The following is a 25,233-nucleotide window of genomic DNA, read 5'->3' on the forward strand; positions in this document are numbered from 1 at the left end:
TGCGAAGTATCTCCTCATTTCTTATCTTGCCAGTCCATTTAATTTCCAACATTCAGCTGTAGCACGAAATCTCTACCACTTACCAAAAGCATTCAGATGCAAACTTATTAGGTTTTAAACAGGAAGGAAGTATTAATTAAACCTGTTCTGTTAGGGTCTGTCATTTTCAATAAAAGTTAATTACATTGTAAGAAGTCCATGACTAAGGAATTTGTTGCTAGCACACTCGAGCAGATGTAATTTCGATGGATTGCCCACTCGCTGCCTGCAATATGTAACTATAAGAGAATCTCAGACCAGAGAGCAGTGTTGACTGCATGCAGTAGGAACTGAGTGTCAGTAGGAGTAAGTAGTAGCTAGCAGTCGTGTGTATGGAGTTGGCTGGGCCGGTCGTGGGGAGCGATGGCGGTGCCTGAGCGTTGTATAAGGTAAAAGCAGCCTCGCGCATATGTACAGTCGTGCTCAAAAGTATCCGAACGCCCTGAATTGCATTTCGCCTGATTCGCATGCAACCGGCATAACGCGGCTGTCTAGCAGGTCCTCTAATTGCTCCTTGGTACAGTCGTTTGACTATTGAAATTGGTTCAAACATGTCACCACTAAAAAACACTGCTCTGTATCGTAGTCAACACAAGATGTAAAGTAATACCACGATGCTACAAATATCAGGGAACACCTTATCACAGATAAGACTGTCCTTAACGCTTGTAAGCTCACATTTGTTACAATAAATGACATATCTGAAATGTTACCACTCTCATTATTACGTCAGATAGGTAATGCACGTAGTAAGTTCGTCGTATTCATGATTTCCTCTTCAAAGTAACATACAATACTTATTATTTAACACAAAATAACATTAAAAATTTAAGTTATCTACGAGCAGCTAGTTGAGAAAATGTATGAACTTCAAATGTCACGACGAACCGTCTCGTTCTGCATATGGATTCAAACCCAGGTCAGGCAGACTAAGCAAAGATTTCGTGACTGACGCAGACTAACAGTCATTCCTGATTAGGCATGCAGAGAGTGATATACCTCGATTTTAGACAGTATCAGTTAGCAAATATCAACTTTAAATTACATAACGCAAACATTTTTAACTGACGCGAATTCCTACCCAGCCTCCCTGTTAACGAACTACGAGAGATGTTAAATATTGCTTCTTCACAAGTAACTTACTTGAAGGGCCGTGAGGCAAAGCTTTGTGTTGGATAGGGATTCGAACCCAGAACCTAACCGGATTGATATCGAAGCACAACCAACTGTGACATATCGGATTTTCTCGGCAGTAGATAGATGTTTTAACTGAAATGACGAGACGAAACATTAATTTTTTCCTCCCAGGACTCCAACCCGGCACCTATCGCTGTTATATTCTAGAGAAAACGAACGTTAAATATGGGTTTGTTGCACCAGCAGCGACATGTGAGCATGTTTGAACTAGAAATAATATGACGAAGAGTTCAGTGCTGTCTGGGAATAGAGCTCCACAGATATCGTTGTTGACTACACACACAGACACGTCAGCTACCAAATTTTTCTCCACCAGCAGCTCGGAATAACATCTTGAACTTACAGTGATCTCGCAAATAGTTCAGTGTCCCACTGGGAGTCAAAAACGTCAGATATCGTTAGTGTTGACAACGAATGAAAAAACATTAAAAATCAAATTTATTATCCACCAGCAGTTAGGTGATCTCATGCTAGAGCTTGATAATACATAATGAAATCTTTAGTGCTGGGCCAGGATTCGAACCCATTCACGCGTAATATGTGGAGATGTTGAGAAATCTGCAGTTTTGAACAAACAACAAATTGTAGCCGAGCTGTATTGTCACGAAGGGATCAAATTCCGCGTTAAGGGCGGTCTGAGTTGCATTCTCAGTTCAGAACCAATTTTATCGACATACAGAAGCTCAGGTAAAAGATGGAATAAGTGTCCTGTGACCCTACATAGCGTTTGTTTCGTCACTAGAAATAAATAACTAGTATAAGAAAGGTTGCTGGTGGTAGAGTTTCTACATGTCGCCACTCCAGACTTTATTGTGGTTCAACCTGACGTCTACTTGGCAGAGAAGGAATTTCATCTTTAATGTGAATTTCAAACCACACTGCCATTATATCTTCTTCACTTGTTGTAGCCAGAAGAGAATGGAATCTTTCTCTACCTATCTAAAATTATTGACAGGAGTGGGAATCAAACCCGGACCATAGGTATAAGAACCTATCATCTGTCCAACAGACCACCAAATCCTCTTTTCCATGACTCATTTTTCTATCGTAACACAGTTGCGCCACACTGGATGAGAATTCTGACACACAGGCTCCCTGTAGTAAATTGCAGCATGTTCAGTACGTTCATATACTTGGTTTGACCGAATCACTATGAACTAGCTGCTTCGGCTACCCAGTGCATACATTCGACTCTATTTTGTAATCACCGAAATAAAATCACGTAACTTCCATCTACACAGAACTGCCAACAGTATAGGATGCAGAAATTTAAATATGAAGTGTTCCTTTCCACTTGAGCTATTCTATCTGTTTGTAAAAAACGTCGTGTAGCGCAAAAGAAAAGCTGTAACTGTTTCTCTCATTGTCAGAGGTCTAGACCCGGCCATTTGCATTATCTCGCAGCGCTGTGGTATGCAGAAGTTCTGGAGGAATTGTTGTTCAGCTCTGGAGGTATTGTAGCTATGTGTCAGCTAGTAGCGTAATGGTAAGTGTCATGCACCTTAGATGAGACGTCGCGAGTTCGAATACATTTAGGCCTAGTGCAAAACTTTTTAAAACTCAATTCTGCTGTCTGCTGAAGTTACGAATCTAATGGAACTTTGAACATAGTTCCCTTCACTTCTCAACCCAAAATAGTCGCATGTGGAAAAAGGGCTAACTTCTGTGACATTTTGTACTTTTCAGGTTTAATAGACAGCCAGGCAGCAGATGCATCTCGAAGCTTTTGTATTATGTATAGGGAGAGCGCATCGTGCCCAAATACGTCAGAAAAGTAATTTCTACATTAGCTGTCGTGTGGTAGTGGCATTTTATTCTTCTTCAAACATTGTTTGCAGCTTTAACTCAGAACAAGTTTTCTACATGCACGTAATCAATAAACTGCATGTGCATCGTCAGACTGTTATAGATAACATCAGAGAATTCGCATATATCGTTGATGATTAATTTCGCTCTCATGTTCACTATTGTTTCAACAACGCTAAAGGAAACCTTACGAAAATTGTGCACTGATTATAAGAAATGAAATAAAACTACCAACAATAACCTTACGACGAAAGTCTGTTTTAATAAAACTGAGTATCTGTACACAAGCATGCCTCTATCGAAACGAATTAGTAAAATACTACTCACTTAGATTTTGATTGGGTCTGTGTTTAATTGGTATGCTGTGTCATACTCAAGAGATATGCAAATGTGGCATTTCATAAATATAGTTATGTATTTCTAGAAGCCCAAAATTAGCTTGTCAGCAGCGGAAAGAGGCGTTACCTCTTGTGCAGCATTGTAAGTTTTTCACCATTGCACTATGAGCCGAAAGTATTTTCTTGCGATTTCGTTATTGATGTTTGATCTGACTGCTTGTAGCTCTTTCACAGAAGGGGTGAAAACGTTGAAGTCAGTGAGACTGAAACTGCGAACCAAAACAGATGCTTTTTCACAGGTCAGCACGTTACCACAGAGCTGACGAAGGCGAATGTGCCTGAGTTTCCTCTTACGAGGCCAATAGTGGCTAGAACTCATAAACCGCTATTTAAAGGACGAGATTAGTTGCAATTTCCACCTGCAACGACTTTCCTGGGCTGATAACAGCAAGTCTACAGTCTTTTGTTACACCTCAAGCGATAATAACTGAGATTACTCAATGGAAATGACAGCTAAAATCAGGTGAATTTTGAGGCTTAATTCCGTGCACACAAGGAAGTAACTCGTCGATCACAGAGTTGCCAAACATACGTTGCCCTGTTGCCAAATCTCAGTTACAGTACCAGCAGGAAAAGACGAACCGATGTGATCCTACAGCTGGCTGGGAAGTGAAAATAGCTGGTGTCTCCAAGTCTCAGCTGCCACGGCCTGGAATACGTAATGCGTCTGATTCGCATTTCTGTAACTAGGTTTAGGGACTGGAGCGTAGTTACTAATAATACCCAGAATTGACTGCAAACTAAGCATCATAAATCAGTAACTCTCATAGTTGTTTTTATATTTGTTTCGTAAATGTACTCAAAACTAAGAAACACATTCACAGGCGTTTTCGTGCCTCGCGGATAGTCGAGCACAACAAACAAATAAAAATAAAAAAAGAATGTGTGTGTGTGTGTGTGTGTGTGTGTGTGTGTGTGTGACAGAGAGAGAGAAAAATAAAAAAGAATGAGAGAGAGAGAGTGTGTGTGTAAAACATTGTTGCAAAGAAATTGAATCATGGTATGTAAAGAAATCTTTCATTTACAATGACACGTTCCACATCATTACGAAATGTCGTATTCATGATCTATGGAACAAGAATTTATCTCATCTAATCTAATCTAATCATATTGATGACTAGCCATGAAGAGTCATGAATTACCGAAATTTTTGCCAATACCAGTAACCAAATCTAAACTTGAAAATAAAAGACGACAATTTTTGTAATAAACTGGGACTCCTATCAAGACCCTTTCATCCCTGTTAGCTAACCACGAAAGACGTCTGATATACCTCCATTCTGAAGTAAGAAAGTGTGCATGCATTTAAAGATGAAGTGCATGATGTGAAGTTCTGTGACGGAGATACGAACCCAACACGTAATTGGATTGTTAACTAAGAAAAATCAAATGCTACGTATCAGTTTTTCTTACGAGCTGCTAGGTGTTTGAATCTAAAATAAGGATACAAACTTTTGTGCCTAAGCGACAATCGAACTGCACACCTACCGTTCATCCAAGAATATAGCTTAAATATCAGTTGGTTACTCACCAACAGTAAGATGTGAGCGGTTTGACCAGAAATAACGACACCTATTGCGATTGTTGGCCACACATGAACAGACATTAAAAATGCACGTTAATTTTTACTAGCAGGTGGGTGTGCACTTGATAGGGCTTGAAATGAAATTATGAATATTTTTGTACTGGATCCTATGGAGGAGACCTAGAGAAGATTGCAGTCTTGGGAAAAGGAACGAAATGATTCAACTATACTGTTCTGAGAGATTCAGATCCTCGAAAGAGGAGATACGAACTCGAATCACAGTCCAGCACCAAATATTTCAACATCTCTAGTTCAATCAAGTACAAGTAAAATAAGAGACCTGTTCCTTTAAATGGCGATCTGTTCATCAAATAAAATAAAATTTTCTAACGTAAGTAAGTTTACTGGCGACTGTATTCCTGTTTGCCATGACATATATGAATGTAATGTGTCACTCGAAAACTCGCTGGTTATCACTGTTTTCAGCAGTTGAAAGAGTAATCCGCCTGTTCGAACAGTTAAAAGATTTTTTCCTAAATGAAGACAAAGCCCCCAAAATATTGGTTCAGCTTTTCAGTAACCCTTTAAGTCAAGCCTACTTATGGTCATGGGTGACTGGAATTCGAGAGTAGGAAAAGGGAGAGAAGGAAACATAGCGGGTGAATATGGATTAGGGGAGAGAAATGAAAGAGGAAGCCGTCTGGTAGAATTTTGCACAGAGCATAACTTAATCATAGCTAACACTTGGTTCAAGAATCATAAAAGAAGGTTGTATACATGGAAGAATCCTGGAGATACTAGAAGGTATCAGATAGATTATATAATGGTAAGACAGATTTAGGAACCAGGTTTTAAATTGTAAGACATTTCCAGGGGCAGGTTTGGACTCTGATCACAATTTATTGGTTATGAACTGTAGATTAAAACTGAAGAAACTGCAAAAAGATGGGAATTTAAGGAGATGGGACCTGGATAAACTGACTAAACCAGAGGTAGTACAGAGTTTCAGGGAGAGCATAGGGGAACAATTGACAGGAATGGGGGAAACAAATACAGTAGAAGAAGAATGGGTAGCTCTGAGGGATGAAGTGGTGAAGGCAGCAGAGGATCAAGTAGGTAAAGCGACGAGGGCTAGTAGAAATCCTTGGGTAACAGAAGAAATATTGAATTTAATTGATGAAAGGAGAAAATATAAAAACGCAGTAAACGAAGCAGGCAAAAGGGAATATAAACGTCTGAAAAATGAAATCGACAGGAAATGCAAAATGGCTAAGCAGGAATGGCTAGAGGACAAATGTAAGGATGTAGATGTTTATCTCACTAGGGGTAAGATAGATACAGCCTACAGGAAAATTAAAGAGACCTTCAGAGAAAAGAGAGCCACTTGTAGGAATATCAAGAACTCAGATGGAAACCCAGTTCTAAGCAAAGAAGGGAAAGCAGGAAAGTGGAAGGAGTATATAGAGGGTCTATACAAGGGCGATGTACTTGAGGACAATATTATGGAAATGGAAGAGGATGTAGATGAAGACGAAATGGGAGATATGATACTGCGTGAAGAGTTTGACAGAGCATTGAAAGACCTGATTCGAAACAAGGCCCCCGGAGTAGACAACATTCAATTAGAACTACTGACGGCCTTGGGAGAGCCAGTCCTGACAAAACTCTACCATCTGGTGAGCAAGATGTATGAGACAGGCGAAATAACCTCAGACTTCAAGAAGAATACAATAGTTCCAATCCCAAAGAAACCAGGTGTTGATAGATATGAAAATTACCGAACTATCAGTTTAATAAGTCACAGCTGCAAAATACTAACGCGAATTCTTCACAGACGAATGGAAAAACTGGTAGAAGCCGACCTCGGGAAAGATAAGTTTGGATTCCGTAGAAATATTGGAACACGTGAGGCAATACTGACCTTACGACTTATCTTAGAAGAAAGATTAAGGAAAGGCAAATCTACGTTTCTAGCACTTGTAGACTTAGAGAAAGCTTTTGACAATGTTGACTGGAATACTCTCTTTCAAACTCTGAAGGTGGCAAGGGTAAAATACAGGGAGCGAAAGGCTATTTACAATTTGTGCAGAAACCAGATGGCAGTTATAAGAGTCGAGGGGGATGAAAGGGAAGCAGCGGTTGGGAAGGGAGTGAGACAGGGTTGTAGCCTCTCCCCGATGTTATTCAATCTGTATATTGAGCAAGCAGTAAAGGAAACAAAAGAAAAATTCGGAGTAGGTATTAAAGTCCATGGAGAAGAAATAAAAACGTGGAGGTTCGCCGATGACATTGTAATTCTGTCAGAGACAGCAAAGGACTTGGAAGAGCAGTTGAACGGAATGGACAGTGTCTTGAAAGGAGGATATAAGATGAACGTCAACAAAAGCAAAACGAGGAATGTAGTCGCATTAAGTCGGGTGATGCTGAGGTAATTAGATTAGGAAATGAGACACTTAAAGTAGTAAAGCAGTTTTCCTATTGGGGAAGAAAATAACTGATGATGGTCGAAGTAGAGAGAATATATAATGCAGACTGGCAATGGCAGGGAAAGCGTTTCTGAAGAAGAGAAATTTGTTAACATCGAGTATAGATTTAAGTGTCAGGAAGTCGTTTCCGAAAGTATTTGTATGGAGTGTAGCCATGTATGGAAGTGAAACATGGACGATAAATAGTTTGGACAAGAAGAGAATAGAAGCTTTCGAAATGTGTTGCTACAGAAGAATGCTGAAGATTAGATGGGTAGATCACATAACTAATGAGGAGGTATTGAATAGAATTGGGGAGAAGAGGAGTTTGTGGCACAACTTGACAAGAAGAAGGGACCGGTTGGTAGGACATGTTCTGAGGCATCAAGGGATCACAAATTTTGCATTGGAGGGCAGCGTGGGGGGTAAAAATCGTAGAGGGAGACCAAGAGATGAATACACCAAGCAGATTCAGAAGGATGTAGGTTGCAGTAAGTACTGGGAGATGAAGAAGCTTGCACAGGATAGAGTAGCATGGAGAGCTGCATCAAACCAGTCTCAGGACTGAAGACAACAACAACAACTTATGGTTCATTCACAGTCAGCTTAGCACTTTGCAGCATGGGGTAAAGGAAATTGAGGAAAGCACAAAAAGTGTAATAGAGGTAAATGATGTTTTGAAAAATACTCTGGAAACTGTTACTAAGAGGAGAAAACAGCAGTTCATTTCTTTTAATGTTAAATCTGTCCTTAAAAGAGCAGAAGTATCAGAAGCAGCGGAAAGGAGTTTTAGAGAAGAAGTTAACAAGTTTTATGACACTTGTGTAGAATATCTCAGCAACTGGAGCGCCTCATATTTACCCTCATAGCCGGTGTTTGATAGGATCTTACTGAAGAGAGTGCGAAAATGAGAAAGTGTTGAAGAGACAGTTTCTTATTTGAAGAGTAAAGAGATTGAAATCGATGATTCCATTCTTTTTGATCAGTTCGGCATACTGACAAATTTTGTTGAAGAAAAGTCTTCACAAGTGGAATGATGAAAAAAAAAAAAGAACCATTGGAATGTCATGAGAAGTGGGTGTGTTTTTTTAAAAGCTGTGACTGTCTTCTGGATTACTCTGAGTTGGTAATAATTGCAAGGTATTTATTTGCAATCTCAGCCCATAATGCCAATGTGAAAAGAATATTTTCGTTCATGAATATCCAGTGGACTGATGAAAGAAACAGAATGGAGGTGAACTCTCTTGAAGCAATCCTGCAGGTCCTGTACAACTACAAAATGGATTGTGCTGAGTTTTATCACTGTGTCTCAAAGAACAAAGACATCATCAAGAAGGCTGGAGGCAGTGAAAAATACCCTTTTCTCCAAGGACAGTCAATTCCATCTACAAGTGCTCAGTAATATTAAAGCTCATATTAATATTAATTGATTAAAAGTTGAATGGCTGTAAAATTTTGTAAAATCGTAATACATTTCTTTATTACTTTATACGTTTATTAAATGTCATTAATTATACAGATAATCTAGATTATATCAATCTTTTGTATCCTCTTATTAGTTATAATAATCGGGTTAACAAAATGTATCAACAAAACATTAATATTTAAAATTAAGAAACCTGGGTACATGTGGAATGAGGTGTCCATTGGCACCCGGGTGAATGTGTCCTGGTTTTCACCGAAAATAATTTGGTCACCCTAATCTAGTACCATATGTTAGCATATAATGTTCACCGAAAATTCCCTAATGCAGCAGAAAAGCCTCAAACATTTCGGTCAGCCCGTGGGAATAGCACTCGGCGTACTAGTGAAACCTAAAGCGTAACGCCGGACTGTTTCAGATACAATGTGTTCTATCAAATGGGACACAAGCCCTTCTCGGAAACCAGTGTGACAGTACGTGGGTAGGCTGCGATCGTCGCGTGATACAACAGTCTCTTTCTAAGACAAAAAAAAATGGTTCAATTGGCTCTCAGCACTATGGGACTTATAAGTAAGCTGTTTGGGTTTTTATGTTGGTAACGCCACGTAGCGCTCTGTATGAAAATCATTGACTGTGCAGTGTGCAGTCTGAGGCTGGTCGGCATTGTTGCAATATTCCCCATTGCAGTGTTGGGCAGTTGGATGTGAACAGCGCGTAGCATTGCGCAGTTGGAGGTGAGCCGCCAGCAGTGGTGGATGTGGGGAGAGAGATGGCGGAGTTTTGAGAGTGGATGATCTGGACGTGTGTCCATCAGAGAGAGTAAATTTGTAATTCTAGATGTCATGAACTGTTATATATATTATGACTTTTGAACACTACTAAGGTAAATACATTGTTTGTCTCTATCAAAATCCTTCATTTCCTGACTATCCCTACCAGTAGTTAGTTTCTTCAGTAGTTTGAATCTTTTATTTAGCTGGCAGTAGTGGCGCTCGCTGTATTGCAGTAGTTCGAGTAACGAAGATTTTTGTGAGGTAAGTGATTCATGAAAGGTATAGGTTATTTATTGTTAGTCAGGGCTATTCTTTTTGTAGGGATTTTTGAAAGTCAGATTACGTTGCGCTAAAAATATTGTGTGTCAGTTTAAGCACAGTAATTCATTATTTTTTCTAAGGGGACGTTTCAGACTTAACTTCTACGGTCATCAGTCCCCTAGAACTTAGAACTACTTAAACCTAACTAACCTAAGGACATCACACACATCCATGCCCGAGGCAAGATTCGAACCTGCGACCGTAGCGGTCGAGCGGTTCCAGACTGTAGCGCCTAGAACCGCTCGGCCACCACGACCGACGTGTAACAAGTGTCTGTACTAAACACGTAGGTATAAGCCCACGAAAAGACAAAAAGTTATTAACAAATATAATATTCGAGGTCTGGGACAAATGGCCGATGGAGTTAGAGTAGTGGTTGCAGATCGCGACCGACGCAGAAGGGAGGGAAAATCTGTGCAGCGCCAGTGCGGTCCGCCGGTGCAAGGTGGGCGGACGGCTGAGCGGCTGCGGGTTAAACGCCGGCCATCGATCACCGGCGGTGACTCTGCAGAGGGCGGCGGGCGTCGCGGCAGACAATGAGGCGTTATCAGGTGGGGGGCAGACAATGGCGTCTTCACTCCCGCCGCCTCCCCCTCGCGCCTCCGATAAGGGCCTGGCCGCCTCCTACAAATGGGCCTCGCTTTCATCACCTCCTCCGCCTAGTAAACCTGTTCGCTCTATGTCGTCGCAGTAGGGTTCCGATTAGGGAACGCCTCGCGTCTGCGATAAACATTTGATACACCGAACTACATCTACATCTATACTCCACGAGTCTGTGTGCGGCGGAAGGTACCTCTGGTCCCCATCTTTCAAAAGGCTAAGCCTTCCTGTGCACCACAGCTTTCTCTCTTCAGCAGTCCTCGTCATCCCCACGCATGAAGTACATACCATCTCACAGATCATATTTTTTAATCAGGATGTTCCCAGTCGTCCATTCGTAATCTTCCCTAAGATCTTGCCTTCTAAAATGTCTTTTAGCAGAATATCGCATCTCATTATGTGTCCAATAAGCTTTGCTTTGCGTTGGCCTGTAAATTGTAGTACTTGTTTCTTCTCTGCTATTTCCTCTAGAACGTCTCATTTGTTTTTCTATCAGCCCAGCTTGTTCTCGTAATTCTCCTCTAGAACCACATTTCCGCAGCTGCGAGGCGAGCGCTTTCCTTATTTGCTTATTCGTAGAAATAAGGAATGCCACCAGCCGTATAAATATTAATACAATACACTGTATTAATTACGCGATCAGATTCGTCACTGCTTTAGTGTCATCTTCAGAAATCATAAGACATATAAGATAATAGTGCACAAATGTTGACGATATGGTTATCATAAAGTAAGGAACCTTCAAATGGCTGTTTGGAAACATTAAATCACGTTTATGAAATGTACGAAATGATACCTGTAGTTATGTACATACTACATGTACGAATACAAGCTACTGTGTAGATGCTGACTGGTATTGTTGAAACACAACAGATATAATACACTGAAACAACGAAAGGTATAGAATATTACATCACACGTATGAACAAATAGAAGATACGTAATAATTCCTGTTATATAGTATATATACAATTCCAAATGAATTATTCATTTAGTTATGTTACTTATTTGCTTGGTTAGTTAATATTACAACTTGAAAATAGAATACTGCTACTAAAGTACCGAGGCAAAAGTATGGCATTTGAATGTTATTATTATTAAGGTGAATTATATATTAGTAAAAGACCACGTCTGTACACATGGCCTTGTCTCATTAAAAGCTCTGTTTACGTCCAGGTTTCACATCTCTATGTCAGAACACCCCAAATGGAGCTCTTTACACATCTTTTCTTAGTGTAGAAAATAATGTGCTTGTTCTGTAGAAGGTTTTTCTTATTTTGGAAGGAACTTCAGGCCAATGTTATTCTTCTTTGATTTCCTTCAGTCATCTATTGTTTTCCTCCACACTGCTACCGACATAGCTAAATTCTGTTACATCCTCAAGTTGCTCAATAGCCACATTGTCTCAGTCTTGGCTCCACTTCCAATCATATCTATAACCACGAATTCCGTTTTCTTGCTACTTGATACCTCTGGTTCCACCATTATATTCTCGTATCCGTGTAACATTCGCCAATGGCTCATGGGAACAATGACTGTCGATGAACTTCCGTATGAGCTCTAATCTCTCAGATTATTTTCGTCGTCGTCATTTCGTGGGGCATGTGTGAACTGAAGAAATATGCTGCTCGCCTTTTTCCGCACCCTCTCGGAGTCTCAACATTAGTCTTCTCTGAAATACACGACGCTTCTCTTGTAGCGACTGCCGTTGGAATTTCTTGAGCCTCTCCGCAATTTTCTCGTGCTTACTGTACGATCCCCATGACGAAACGTAAAACTTTGCGTTGGAGCTTCTCTTTCTCTTCTGTTAATCCTACTCGGTAACGGTCCTATACGAGGGCGTTTGAAAAGTCAGTGCAAAAATAAAAACTACTTACGTGTTTGGGGTCTTTTCGACCTCGTCTCCTTTTACACTTATACACTCCGTCCAACGCAGTTCTAATTTGTTGCTCCCTTCCGAATAATAGGAATTGTCCAAGTCCGCAAAATAGCTATTAGTTGCTGCAGTCATCTCCTCTTTTGAATAAAATCTTTGTCCCGCCAGCCATTTCTTCAAATTGGGGAACAAATAGAAGTCAGAGGGAACTAAGCCTGGAGAATTTCCATTAATTTTGCGACCACAGCTGCTGAGGTGTGTGCTGGTGCATTGTCCTGATGGAAAAGGACTTTTTGCGGTCCAATCGCCTGCGTTTTTCTTGCAGCTCGGTTTTCAAAATGTCCAATAATGATTAATAATATGCACCTATAATAGTTTTACCCTTTCCCAGATAGTCGATGAGGATTATCCCTTTCGAATCCCAAAAGACAGTCGCCATAACCTTTCCGGCCGAAGGAATGGTCTTCGCCTATTTTGGTGCAGAGTCTCCTTTGGTAACCCATTTTTTAGATTGCTGTTTGGTCTCACGAGTATAGTAATGTATCCATGTTTCATCCACAGTGACGAAACGACGCTTAAAGTCCTGCAGATTCTTCCTGAAGAGCTGCAAACCATCCTTGCAACACATCACACGATTCCGTTTTTGGTCAAGCGTGAGCAATCGCGGAACCCATCTTGCGGATAACTTTCTCATGTCCAAATGTTTATGCAAAATATTATGTGCCCGTTCATTCGAGACGCCCACAGCACTAGCTATCTCACGCACCTTAATTCTTCTGTCATCTACCACCATATCATGGATTTTATCAATGATTTCGGGAGTCGTAACCTCCACAAGGCGTCCAGAAGGTTCAGCTTCACTTGTGCCCATATGGCCACTCCGAAAATTTTGAAACCGCTTATAAGCTGTTCTAATCGATGGTGCAGAATCACCGTAATGTTTATCAAGCTTCTCTTTAGTCTCCTGAGGCGTTTTGCCTTTCATAAAGTAATGTTTAATCACCACACGAAATTCTTTTTCGTCCATTTTTTCTTGGTTCACACGAATGCCAAACGCAAAGAAATAGACCAATATGGCTGAAACTTGGTGTGCGTTTTTCCCAAAGATGCTACTAACTAAACATGACATCGATACGTGCCGGTGGTGCCATCTCTCGGATTTTCCACGGACTTTTCAAACGCCCCTCGTACTTTCCAACAGTTGCTGGCTGCCACGAGGGCAGCATGCTTGTATAGTGTGGTACAAGGCAATGTGTTTTAATAAATATGGTCTATAAACGTCAATACTTATTCCATCCCACGATGCATATACCATCGTCTACGAATATTTAAAAAAGTCATAATTTTAAAAACTATACTATAACTTCATAAAATTGGATTCCCATTGTGGAGGAGAAAGTCTCGAATCCTCTACTGGCCATTCAGAGTTTAATTTTCCGTGGTTATCTACGTCGGTTAAAGTAATTGTCGGATTGGTACCTTTGAAATTGACATAGTCGAGTCTCTTTCCCATTGATACGCCACCTGAAATTGTGCTCTGTATACAACGGTATCCTCGTGGATAGTAAGTTAAACTTTAATCATCCTTCCGTTTTGTCAGTGGTGGTAAATGGCTGGGATAACCGTCTGTGAGCTTAGTGAATTTGTCATTTATGAATTCACCCATTCCTTAAAGTAAGCACGAAAACGATGGCTTATAGAATATCAGCCCACTGTAAACATACAGTGGCAGACACATTCAGGAACATGTTACGAACAGGCTGGCAAACAGCATTTCAGCTAGTCTTGTAATTATAAAAGGAGGTAATGAACGAAAAGATAAATGCATCATGCGTAACCTGTGCCATTCACACAGTTAGGATGTGTACTCACATTGCGCCAACGTATAGAGAATCCCTCTTCGAGTCGAGCATGAATGTCCTGTAGTACAGCTTCCCGCAGGAAAACTCCGATAGGTGTCCTGGAACAGAACAGATACGACCTTCTTCATTATTTGGATAATGACGCTGAAGTCAAATTACTTTGCTAAAAATTAGCACAAGAAATTGCGTCTAGGGCTAGCTCAGCGGCATTTTCCGTTTTGTTTCTGTCCTCCCTGCACACTATTTGCGCCATGCAGGCCATAACTTCAAAGTCCCTTTACAGGGACGCTTTTTTTCTGTTTTGGCTTGGAACATGGAAAGTACAGTCGCAGAAATTAGTTAAAAGTAGTTCCAGTCAGCTGGTTCCAAAGAAGGTTTCCTGAGGTTCCTCATCGCTAAAAGGCAAATGTCTCAACAGGTAATCCCCTACCAGTGATCCTCATTGGTATGCCTCTGCCCGACTAGTAGCCTGGTATCAGATTGAAATGTTCAGATGTGTGTGAAGTCTTATGGGACTTAACTGCTATGGTCATCAGTACCTAAGCTTACACACAACTTAACCTAAATTATCCTAAGGACAAACACACACACCCATGCCCGTAGGAGGACTCGAACCACCGCCGCGACCAGCCGCACACGCACAGTCCTTGACTGCAGCGCCTCAGACCGCTCGGCTAATCCCGCGCGACCGTATCAGATTGAAAAGAAGCGAGTTTTACTATTGGTCGGATTCCAAACAATCTGTTCGACCGTAACTTTCTGCCAGCTTAAAGCTGCGTGCCGGACCGGGACTATAAACTGTGATCTTCGCTTTCTGCAGGCAAGTGCTCTACCGACTGAACTATCCAAGCACAACTCACGACTCGTCCTCTCAACTTTACTTCAGCCAGTACGTGACTCCTACGGGAGTAAATCTGTGGGGGCGGCTCATGAGTCGTGCATGGGTAGCTCAGACATTAGAAAGCTCGCCCACGGATGACAAAGGTCACAGGTTCCAGTTCTGGTCGGACATTCAGTTTCAGTCTGCCGGGAAATTTCACGTAAGTTAACACTCAACTATTAAGCGAAAATACATTCTGGGACCTGCTCTACCCTCAGGGGTAAAAAACGAAACGCACAAAAAATAAGCTTAATGGTCTTACTACATCACACACAAATTACAGTCTACCTAAATAAATCATATTTATAACGCAGTTGTCCAAGTATAACTTGTGAATTTTATTTTCTCAGAATTAACACCATGCCACGCTGTTTCATACTAGTAGCAGAATAAAGTTCCACACTCAATGTTGCATAATCGAACTCGACAATGCTATCATGAAAAAAATATATATATATGGTTTGAGAACTGCTGAAAAAAATCTTGTTCTTCGGCAGACGAAAACATCATCATCAAATGAATAAGGGTATGGTAGCAAACAATGCTTGAAGTGGCTGCCATCATAGAGGAATTGTTCATACCACGTAGTCATTACGCATCCAGCTGGTAGAGAGGTATACATCGGCATATGAATGTATTTGCTCTCCGGCGACGCTGTTCTCCATTTTGATCATATTCTAGCATCGATACCATTGACTCGACGTCAAAAGAACTTTATTGCGCAAGATTTTAGCCACTTTTGATGCGATATACAGGGTTTCCCGGGAGGAATTATCAAAATTCAGGGATCTGACAGGACGATCATTCGAAAGAAAAAAGTCTAGTATACGTGGGTTCGAAAATGCATACCTTAAGAGCTATGAGCACTTGTTGAGTAGAAGAGATGTGCTTCGCTGTAGAGGAGTCTTAAGGTTTGCGTTTTAGAGCGCATGTCCCATGTTTTGGTCCAAATTATCACGTCTCAAAATATGGAAAGCAAAGATCTTGCGGTAGAAGAGATTTGTTTCACTATACCGAAAACGAAGTAGTGCTCATAGCTCTTAAAGTATGCATTTTAGAGTCCATTTTTACTAGACTTCTTTGCTTCGAACAACTGTTTCTATCATATCCCGGAATACAGATCATTACTCCAGGGACATCCTGTGTGAAATGAAATACCTCAGTGAAATTCCTTCTGTGAAGGAAATTAACAACTTACGGTCAGAGTTCGCTTCATAACTTCAAAAATAAAATGCTACAGCCTTTTATCTTATTTCTTTCCGCCGAACTTGAAGTGCGCCAAATTAGGAAAATTTTCCATACGTTTCAACTAAGTGAAAACAGGCCTTAAATTACATTTAATATCATTCATATGGTTGGTTGCTTTGAGTTATTGTTTGTGAGGAGCACAGAAATTTTTGTGTTAAGTACCATAATGAGAAATGCTTACAGACTGTGCTCCTGCACCCATTAATAGCACACACTGCCCCACTGTTTGCTTAAAACACGAATTAGGTATAGGTTATAATTAATTTTCGAAGAAGAATAAAATGTTGCTGACAGATGTCAGTGTAAAGAACAAAACATATATACCACTCGCTGAATGATAACAAAAAGTGATACTCTGTGCAATACACTAAAATACCCTTCTATTTACTTCGGAAGGCTGCTTGTTGCAACAGACAAGTTTAATGAGATTTTTGCCAATTTCATCTAATCGCCGCCTTACGTAGAGTGCATGAAATGGTAGGAATGGCACATACTATGCAGTATCCATCATTATTTCGACGTATGTTTTGGGTAATTTTTGCTTCACTAATTTATCTGTGCTATAATAATAACTATAACCCTCGTCAAAGGCGATATAAAATCGGTAGTGCGAATCTGTCTCTCAGTGACTGTTTTATACGATTCGATGTTATCACTGTTCCCATGTTCGTGGTCTTGTCCGGATGTGCTAACGAGGAATACGCACATTAATATGTACTTGTTATTGGTTAGACTGCTGACTCAAGAATCGAGTCTTACACTTACTGAACGACGATCAATGATTCTGAATAACTCTAAGGTAATTCATAATCCGTTGTTATTTATTTTTAGTGCACCATGAATCATCCATCGCTGATAACGAAGTTCTTTGTTAAAGCGTTTGTAAAAGTAAAAAATCATATTTAGCATCCCACACTACAGATATACACTGCTGCCTGCGAGGGAGAGGCATTATTGAAGATATGGTGTATTGTTATCCACACATGTCAGCAGGATTAAGTTGAAAGTCGGATCGGCACTAGCGTCTGTTTAATTAAACTAAAACTCGACTGAAACTTTGTAGGCCGGCCAGAGTGGCCGAGCGGTTCTAGGCACTACAGTCTGGAACCGTGCAACTCTACGGTCGCCGGTTCAACTCCTCGGGCATGGATGTGTGTGATTTCCTTAGGTTAGTTAGGTTTAAGTAGTTCTAAGTTCTAGGGGACTGATGACATCAGAAGTTAAGTCCCATAGTGCTCAGAGCCACCTGAACCATCTGAAACTTTGTAAACTGAAATAATAATAGTGTTTTGCTGTAATAATGTAATTAATTTGTAACTTATCTCCATATTTTGTCGTGTGCTACAATTGTTCATTCTACACACAGCTGACTGCTGTAACGCTCGCTGTGAGAATGACACAGTGACGGGAAAAGCTATCAACGGCACTATCGGCTGATTTGGGATCCAGCTGTACTGAAATGGACGCACTGAGGTTCTCCGGAACTACCGGCAGTTCTCGGCGACTGCCGGATGGACTACACGAACGTTGTAGTACCAACAGTGGTGCCGGCTCAGAACGCGATTCCAGTGCAGTGGGCGCGATACGAAATAGTGGCGCGCGAAACGCGTGCCGGGACGAAAATTGCGAGAGGGGGAGAAGATAAAGGTAAGAGCCCCTGCGAGGGATTATCGTTTCCCGATATCCGATACGCGGCGCCGAGCAGATCTCGCCGCGTTCGGCCTCCTGTCGCCCGCCGCTCAGCCGACTCGTTTTCCGGTTTCTGCTAACAATTTTGCCGCGTCTGGCACGCAATATGCAGCGAGCGAGGCGATGGCGGCAGCGGCGGGTCGGCGAAATTCGCTGCCGCCTGCCGCACGGCTTGCCTTCGACGCCTGCCGAACGGATCGGCGACCTCGACTCGCTCGCCCGCCCGCTCTTGCGGCGAATTCGCTCGACACCGTATTCCGCCTGGGCCGGCGGCAAAGGCTGGGGCGGGGGGCGCGGGAGGAGAGCAGATCCGTTCCGCCTGGGGGTGTCGGTGACGCGGCAGAGATACTCCCCGCGCCGCGGCTTGAATAATAAAAGCGCCGCTTCTGTACCGCAGTATTGGCTCCCGCCGGCTGGGCACCGTCGCACGGAAACCGCCACGCGCCGCTCTCGGAATCTGTTCCGCTGCAGCCATGCGGCAGTTGCGCTGATACAGCCGGTCGGCTTGACGTGGCGTTTCTCGATTCTTCACTGGTTGTCAGTTGCTTTTATATTGAACTCGCTGCGCCACTGGACAGTGTTTCAAAGTGAAACCGAAAGTTTCGAGGTAATTTCAAGCGTGATTTAAAATATAACTGAAGTCAGAAACCATTTCCCAAGCCACATTCAGAGACACTTTGATTCCTAAAACCTCTGTCGGCTGGCCGTCGGCCGGTGTGGCCAAGCGGATCTAGGCGCTTCAGTCTGGAACCGCGCGACCGCTACGGTTCGAATCCTGCCTCGGGCATGGATGTGTGTGATGTCCTTACCCTACGATTTATCTAGAACGTGTAACACAGTGGCACAGTGGTAATGTGCCGAATTATGGGTCCTAAGGTCTCGGATTCGATTCCTACTAAGTTTTAGGATTTTTACCACTTATCATTTCTTTCGTCTCTGGCAGTGTATTTTATGCGAAAAGTTGTTCGGAGCCTCTATTAAAAAACTGCAGTTTGAAGATACGCAACGGCCATTAAATAACTGTGGTACTGAAATCAACCTTTGGCCGCGCGGGGTAGCTGCACGGTCTTAGGTGCCTTGCCACGGTACAGGCGGCTCCCCCTGTCGGAGGAGTCCTTCCTTGGGCATAGGTGTGTGCGTTGTCCTCAGCGTAAGTTAGTTTACGTTAGATTAAGTAGTGTGTAAGCCTAAGGACCGATGGCCTCAGCAGTTTGGTCCCATAGGAACTTACGACAAATTTAAAAAATATCAAGTTTAAAGTTGGTAACAGCTTTACATTACCAGGTAGTTTCACAGTGTTTTGATCATTTCATATTTTAATAACACACAAACTAATCCCGAAGTAAAGTCGAACATTTAATCGAGTTTCAAGTTTGCTTATGAAATACTACATTGGACAAATGGCGACCGTTCGCAGCTACACAACACTGACGCGTTTCACCCAATTTTTGAAAACAGCTTTCGTAACTGCTGAAAGAATTGTCGAAGTTTCATCGTAGATTCGACCATCTAACTGCGGCAAGGTTCTCGGCCAGTCGGAGTACACTCCCTCCTTCAAATTACTCTATGGGTAAGGCGGACAAGGCGGCCATTCGACACAAGCGCATTTGTGTGGTAATGAAGATAACGCCGAATCGCGATGAATGGATACCGTCGCTGTGTCTTGCTTTCAGCGTATGTTATTCATATTTGAAACCATCAAAACAAAGTGAAACGCCCTGAGCTGCTATAGATGTTTAGGTCAGTGGCAATAATATTCGTGGAAAAGGACCGTCAGCGTGGGTGAGCAAGTGACAGGGAATTGGGTGATTTAAGTTGGATGTAGATGGTGGCACAGATAACGGTTAGTGTTTTAAGAATGTAAGCATTAGGTGTTTGGTGGGAGTATGGTACGAAGGTGGGCAAACAGGGGTGTTCTTGTAGTAGGCACGTGCAACTCCAATTCTGGCCAGTGGAAAGGGATTGTCTGTATATGGGAGGATACAGGGAGGGGTTTGGATGGTGTCAGAGGGTTGGAGGAATGTTTCATTGAGGATGAAGCTATAGGTGTTGTGTTGGGACAGGGTATGCATTAAAAGACATTTGCTGATGAGTAGCGGGCAGATGTTTTGATACAGAATGTTGTAGTGCTGTCACGCCATTGTATAGGATAAAAACGAGTGAGTCACTTGTAAAGCAGACCGCATAGAGGACGCTAGGGTAAGCCATTCTTGAGTACTGCTCGAGTGTTTGGGATCCGTGCCAGGTCGGATTGAAGGAAGACATCGAAGCATTTCAGAGGAGGGCTGCTAGATTCGTTACCGGTTGGTTTGAAAAACAAATAAGTGCTACGGAAAGGCTTCTGGAACTCAAATGGGAATCTCTGAATGGAAGGCGACTTTCTTTTCGAGAAACACTACGGAGAAAATTTGAAGAACCGGTATTTGAAGCTGACTGCCGAACAATTCTACCGCCACCAATGTACGTGACGCGTAAGGACCACAAAGATATGATACGAGAAATTAGGGTCCATACGGAGGCGTACAAACGGTCATTTTTCCCTCGGTCTTTGCGAGTGAAATGACAAGCGGTCAAGTGCAGAGTGAAAATCTCATTCTGGAAACACCCCCTAAGGCCATTGGCTAAGCCATGTCTCCTCGATATCCTTTCTTTCAGGAGTGCTCGTTCCTGCAAGGTGCGCAGGAGAGCTTCTGTAAAGTTTGCAAGGTAGGAGACGAGTTACCGGCAGAAGTAAAGCTGTGAGGACGGGGCGTGAGTCGTGCTTGGGTAGCTCAGTTGTCGCCGGCACGGTTGCTCAGCGTGTTCGGTCAGAGGGTTAGCTGCCCTCTGTAATAAAAAACTGAGTGAATGGATCAATAAACAACTTCAACGGGAGTCAGGTGACGTCCGCCACGAACAATTGAAACGAACAATAAAACAAAAAAAGAAGTTGGTAGAGCACTTGCCCGCGAAAGGCAAAGGTCCCGAGTTCGAGTCTCGGTCCGGCATACAGTTTTAATCTGCTAGGAAGTTTCATATCAGCGCACACTCCGCTGCAGAGTGAAAATCTCATTCTGGTCAAGTAGCTGCTTGCGAAGTATCTATGTAGATGTAGATGTAGCTACGCAACCGTTTTGGAAGAAATTTCCGCCATTAAACTGTAAGTTACTATTCATTTACTTCACACAATCATGATGTCGGCCTCGTAAACATTCTGAAGTGCTAGTTAAAATGTCACACAATGTCCGACCTGTCTAAATGACATAAGCAAGTTATATACCAATGTAACGACTGACTGATTAGCAGTGAAAATTGTTGTGTTTATACGCACATTTATATAGGTAATACTTTTCCGATGACTGCTGTAATCTTTTTCAGTATTTAATATCTATTCAGAGAATGTCGAACGATTACTTTGACGGTTACACACCTTCGAGGTCTACCGAGTCTGTAACGACAATACCAGAAAATATGACGTGAGCTGCATTCTTCAAATGGTGATTAATTATTAAAATAAATTACAGAAATGAATGATAAGCTGCACAACCCTCTGTTAGCCCATAAACACAAGTTGCCATCACCAAATGAATACAGAAACAGCGTACTTGTCACAGGAATATAACACTGGCGTTGCTCTGCGCGCAGCTTTCGTTTGAATTACCGGTAGCATGTTTGTTTTCTCATGGTCGACATGAAATAAACAAGACTAAAACCATTTTGTTTGCGTTTGACGAAATTTGTATGTTTTTTAATCTGAAGCGTGGACTATAGTTTGAAACGTATTCCAGGTATCACTCCTTCTCTAGCGGAACACATTTGTAGTTGTGTACTTTGCATCAATTTTCGTCTTACACCCCCTACGGTTACAGAAAAAACAGCGTCGCTAAAGGCCATCTGATACCAATAATCCGTCATTTCGTTTTGTTAGCGCTACCTTACAGCAGCAGGATTGTGTACCCGGCTTCCTTAGCAGCAATACGTCACGACTAGCCCTGCACTCCTGCGCGCTTCATTCAGAGTGAACGAGTCGACGAGTAGGAAGCGACTGCTGCAACACAGTTCTCAGATTCGTCATACAGCGGGCACAAAGGAAGCTCGTTAGCACTGATGTAACAGCGGCGCCTTGATTTGTGAAGTATGCTACCCGAACTAATCTCGTACTCGCTCCGTTTCTGATCTTTAAAAGCCACAAGGAAAAGAAAAAGATATTACAACTCCTGTCAGGTGGGGTATCACGACTGTCATGGGAATATGGAATCGATGCATTCAGGGATCGCATACTCAACGTCATGCGGGATCCCTATGGTCCCATGCGACTACAGCCCAAGAGGGTACATTGTTCGCTTGATTGTGCAGGTATTACAGCCATGTCACGTAATGTTACTCACAAGGGAACCTCCTCATCGCACCCCCCCCCCCTCAGATTTAGTTATAAGTTGGCACAGTGGATAGGCCTTGAAAAACTGAACACAGATCAATCGAGAAAACAGGAAGAAATATTGTCGAACTATGAAAAAAATAAGCAAAATATACAGATTGAGTAGTCGATGTGTAACATAAGCCACATTAAGGACCATGTGACCTGCGGAGTGCCGTGGTCTCGTGGGTAGCGTAAGCAACTGCGGTTTGAGAGGACCTAGGTTCAAGTCTTCCCTAGTGTAAAAATTTTAACTTTTTTATTTTCTAGCAATTGACGTGTGTCAATTATCCAAGTTCAGGCACTCACACAATCAACTTCGCTCTCGAAAATTCCAGGACATGTTCAGATTTGCTTGGACATATGCAGGATTTGACGGTCTACACACGGAAAAAATTGGAAAACGTTAAAAACATATGTTTTGGCAGAGCACAGGGAAAACTGTGTGGCTGTGAAACTGTTGCATTCATTTGTTGCAGTTTATGTGACAAACTCTTATGTTTTCATCACTTTTTGGGGAGTGATTATCACATCCACAAGAAATCCTAAATCGGGCAAGGTAGAAGAATCTTTTTACCCATTCGCCAAGTGTACAAGTTAGGTGGGTCGACAACATATTCCTGTCATGTGACGCACATGCCGTCACCAGTGTCGTATAGAATATATCAGACGTGTTTTCCTGTGGAGGAATCGGTTGACCTATGACCTTGCGATCAAATGTTTTCGGTTCCCATTGGAGAGGAACGTACTTTCGTCTACTAATCGCACGGTTATGCGGTGCGGTCGCAAAACACAGACACTAAACTTATTACAGTGAACAGAGACGTCAATGAACGAACTGACAGATCAGAACTTTGCGAAAGTAAATAAAGTAAAATTCTCACCCGAGGGAGGACTTGAATGAACCAAGGACCTCTCGTTCCGCAGTTGTTCACGCTAACCACGGGACCACGGCGCTCCTGAACTGACACTATGCTTGATGTTGCTTATCTTGCACATGGACTACTCAGTTTGTATATTTTACTTATTTTTTCCATAGTTCCACACAATTTCTTCCTGTTTTCTCGATTGATCTGTGTTCAGTTTTTCAAGGCCTGTCCACTGTGCCAACTTATAACTAAGCCTGAGGGGGGTGCGATGGGGAGGTTCCCTTGTCAGCAAATAGGTTTGTTTGCAACAAGACGAATAACCATGCGAACTTAAGGACGACCCGTGTCTGGTGCAGCGCGGAGTGTCAGCATGGACATCGCTGTTGCGGCGTCCATTGACGTGGTGCTCCGACACCACTGCTTCCAAAGCCGACACTTGACATGGGAATGGCACCATGTCGGCTTCCCTCGCGGGTTCCAGTTTTGAGTACTACAGCACGATGGACGTAACCACTTCCGGGGCTCCGATGAGAACAAACGTTGCCATATTGTACTCGTCATCGTCGAACGGGCCTAACACCTGAACAGGGATGTAGTTGGGTATGAACACCATCACCTCCAGTTTGCACAGACAATAGTTTTGAGCTACATGTGTGATATGTTAAGGCTGGTAGTTGTGCCCTAATGTATAGGCCTCGATGACGTTATCTTTCAATAAGACAACGCAACACCCCATGTCACCTATGCCGCCTGACTACCTCGATAGTGAGGACGTTCGACTGTTACCCTGGCCAGACCTTCCACCCATGGAAAACATGTGGCAACGGGTTGTTGAGAGAGGGACACTCCACTACTCGCCAGCCTTTACAATTAACGAAGTGTAGCACACACATGAAGCAAAATGGACTCTTGGAAGCGCTGTTGCTGCCAGTGGTCATAGCTCGGTGGACTAAATTTCGCTTGCGGTACACCCCCATATACTGATGCATTCTACCTATTACATACGCCCAATAAGTAAAATTCTATTCTTTACTGTCACTCTTGGTGTTGCCAACTTCATGCCCAGTAGTGTAGTGATATAGTGAGCAGTTTGTCCGTTTCCTTCAGTACGCTCTGACAGCGGAAGTAACCTGTCTAGGGGCGCAGCGCCAGCCGCCGGATTCGCTGCCCCGGCGAGTGGGGCGCGCCGTCCATTATTCAGGCTCTGGCCGTCCTTCCGGAGCTACGCTACATACGTGCAGACCTGCGGCGCCGCGAGACGAGGTCGCAGAGAATATCGAGGCGCGGCCGCGGAATACTGAGCAGGACGCCTTATTGCCGCCCAGCCAGCCGGCCTGCCGATATTTCTCCCCGCTGCGGCGCGACGTCGGCATTTGCCGATCGTTCCATCATAATCGCTCCCACACTCCACTGGCGTTCGCACTCAGTCTGCTGGAAGCAGTACAGCTGATGAATTGAGAGTAGCAAATTATTTGTAAGGTATCCCGAGGATACACAGGTCATCCCCGTTTTCAAGAAGGGACGTCGAACAGATGTGCAGAACTATAGACCTATATCTCTAACGTCGACCAGTTGTAGAATTTTGGAACACGTATTATGTTCGAGTATAATGACTTTTCTGGAGACCAGAAATCTACTCTGTAGGAATCAGCATGGGCTTCGAAAAAGACGACCGTGTGAAACAGGGCTCGCGCTATTCGTCCACGAGACTCAGAGGGCCATAGACACGGGTTCCCAGGTAGATGCCGTGTTTCTTGACTTCCGCAAGGCGTTTGATACAGTTCCCCACAGTCGTTTAATAAACAAAGTACTTAACTTCTGAGGTCATCAGTCGCCTAGAACTTGGAACTAATTAAACCTAACTAA

The 25,233-nt window shown here is 42.7% G+C and overlaps 1 protein-coding gene across 3 annotated transcripts in view; it reads right to left on the reverse strand.

Annotated features, from left to right (window-relative positions):
• LOC124622155 (semaphorin-2A-like) overlaps positions 1 to 25,233 on the reverse strand; it is a 1,077,868-nt gene that overhangs the window by 248,863 nt on the left and 803,772 nt on the right. For all 3 annotated transcript variants that reach the window (XM_047147795.1, XM_047147796.1, XM_047147794.1), the window contains one exon: positions 14,296 to 14,383. In XM_047147795.1, the coding sequence (XP_047003751.1) occupies positions 14,296 to 14,383 (88 nt within the window). The remainder of the gene's footprint in view (positions 1 to 14,295; positions 14,384 to 25,233) is intronic.

The sequence above is a fragment of the Schistocerca americana genome, chromosome 7, assembly GCF_021461395.2.
Source record: "Schistocerca americana isolate TAMUIC-IGC-003095 chromosome 7, iqSchAmer2.1, whole genome shotgun sequence".
NCBI lineage: Eukaryota > Metazoa > Arthropoda > Insecta > Orthoptera > Acrididae > Schistocerca > Schistocerca americana.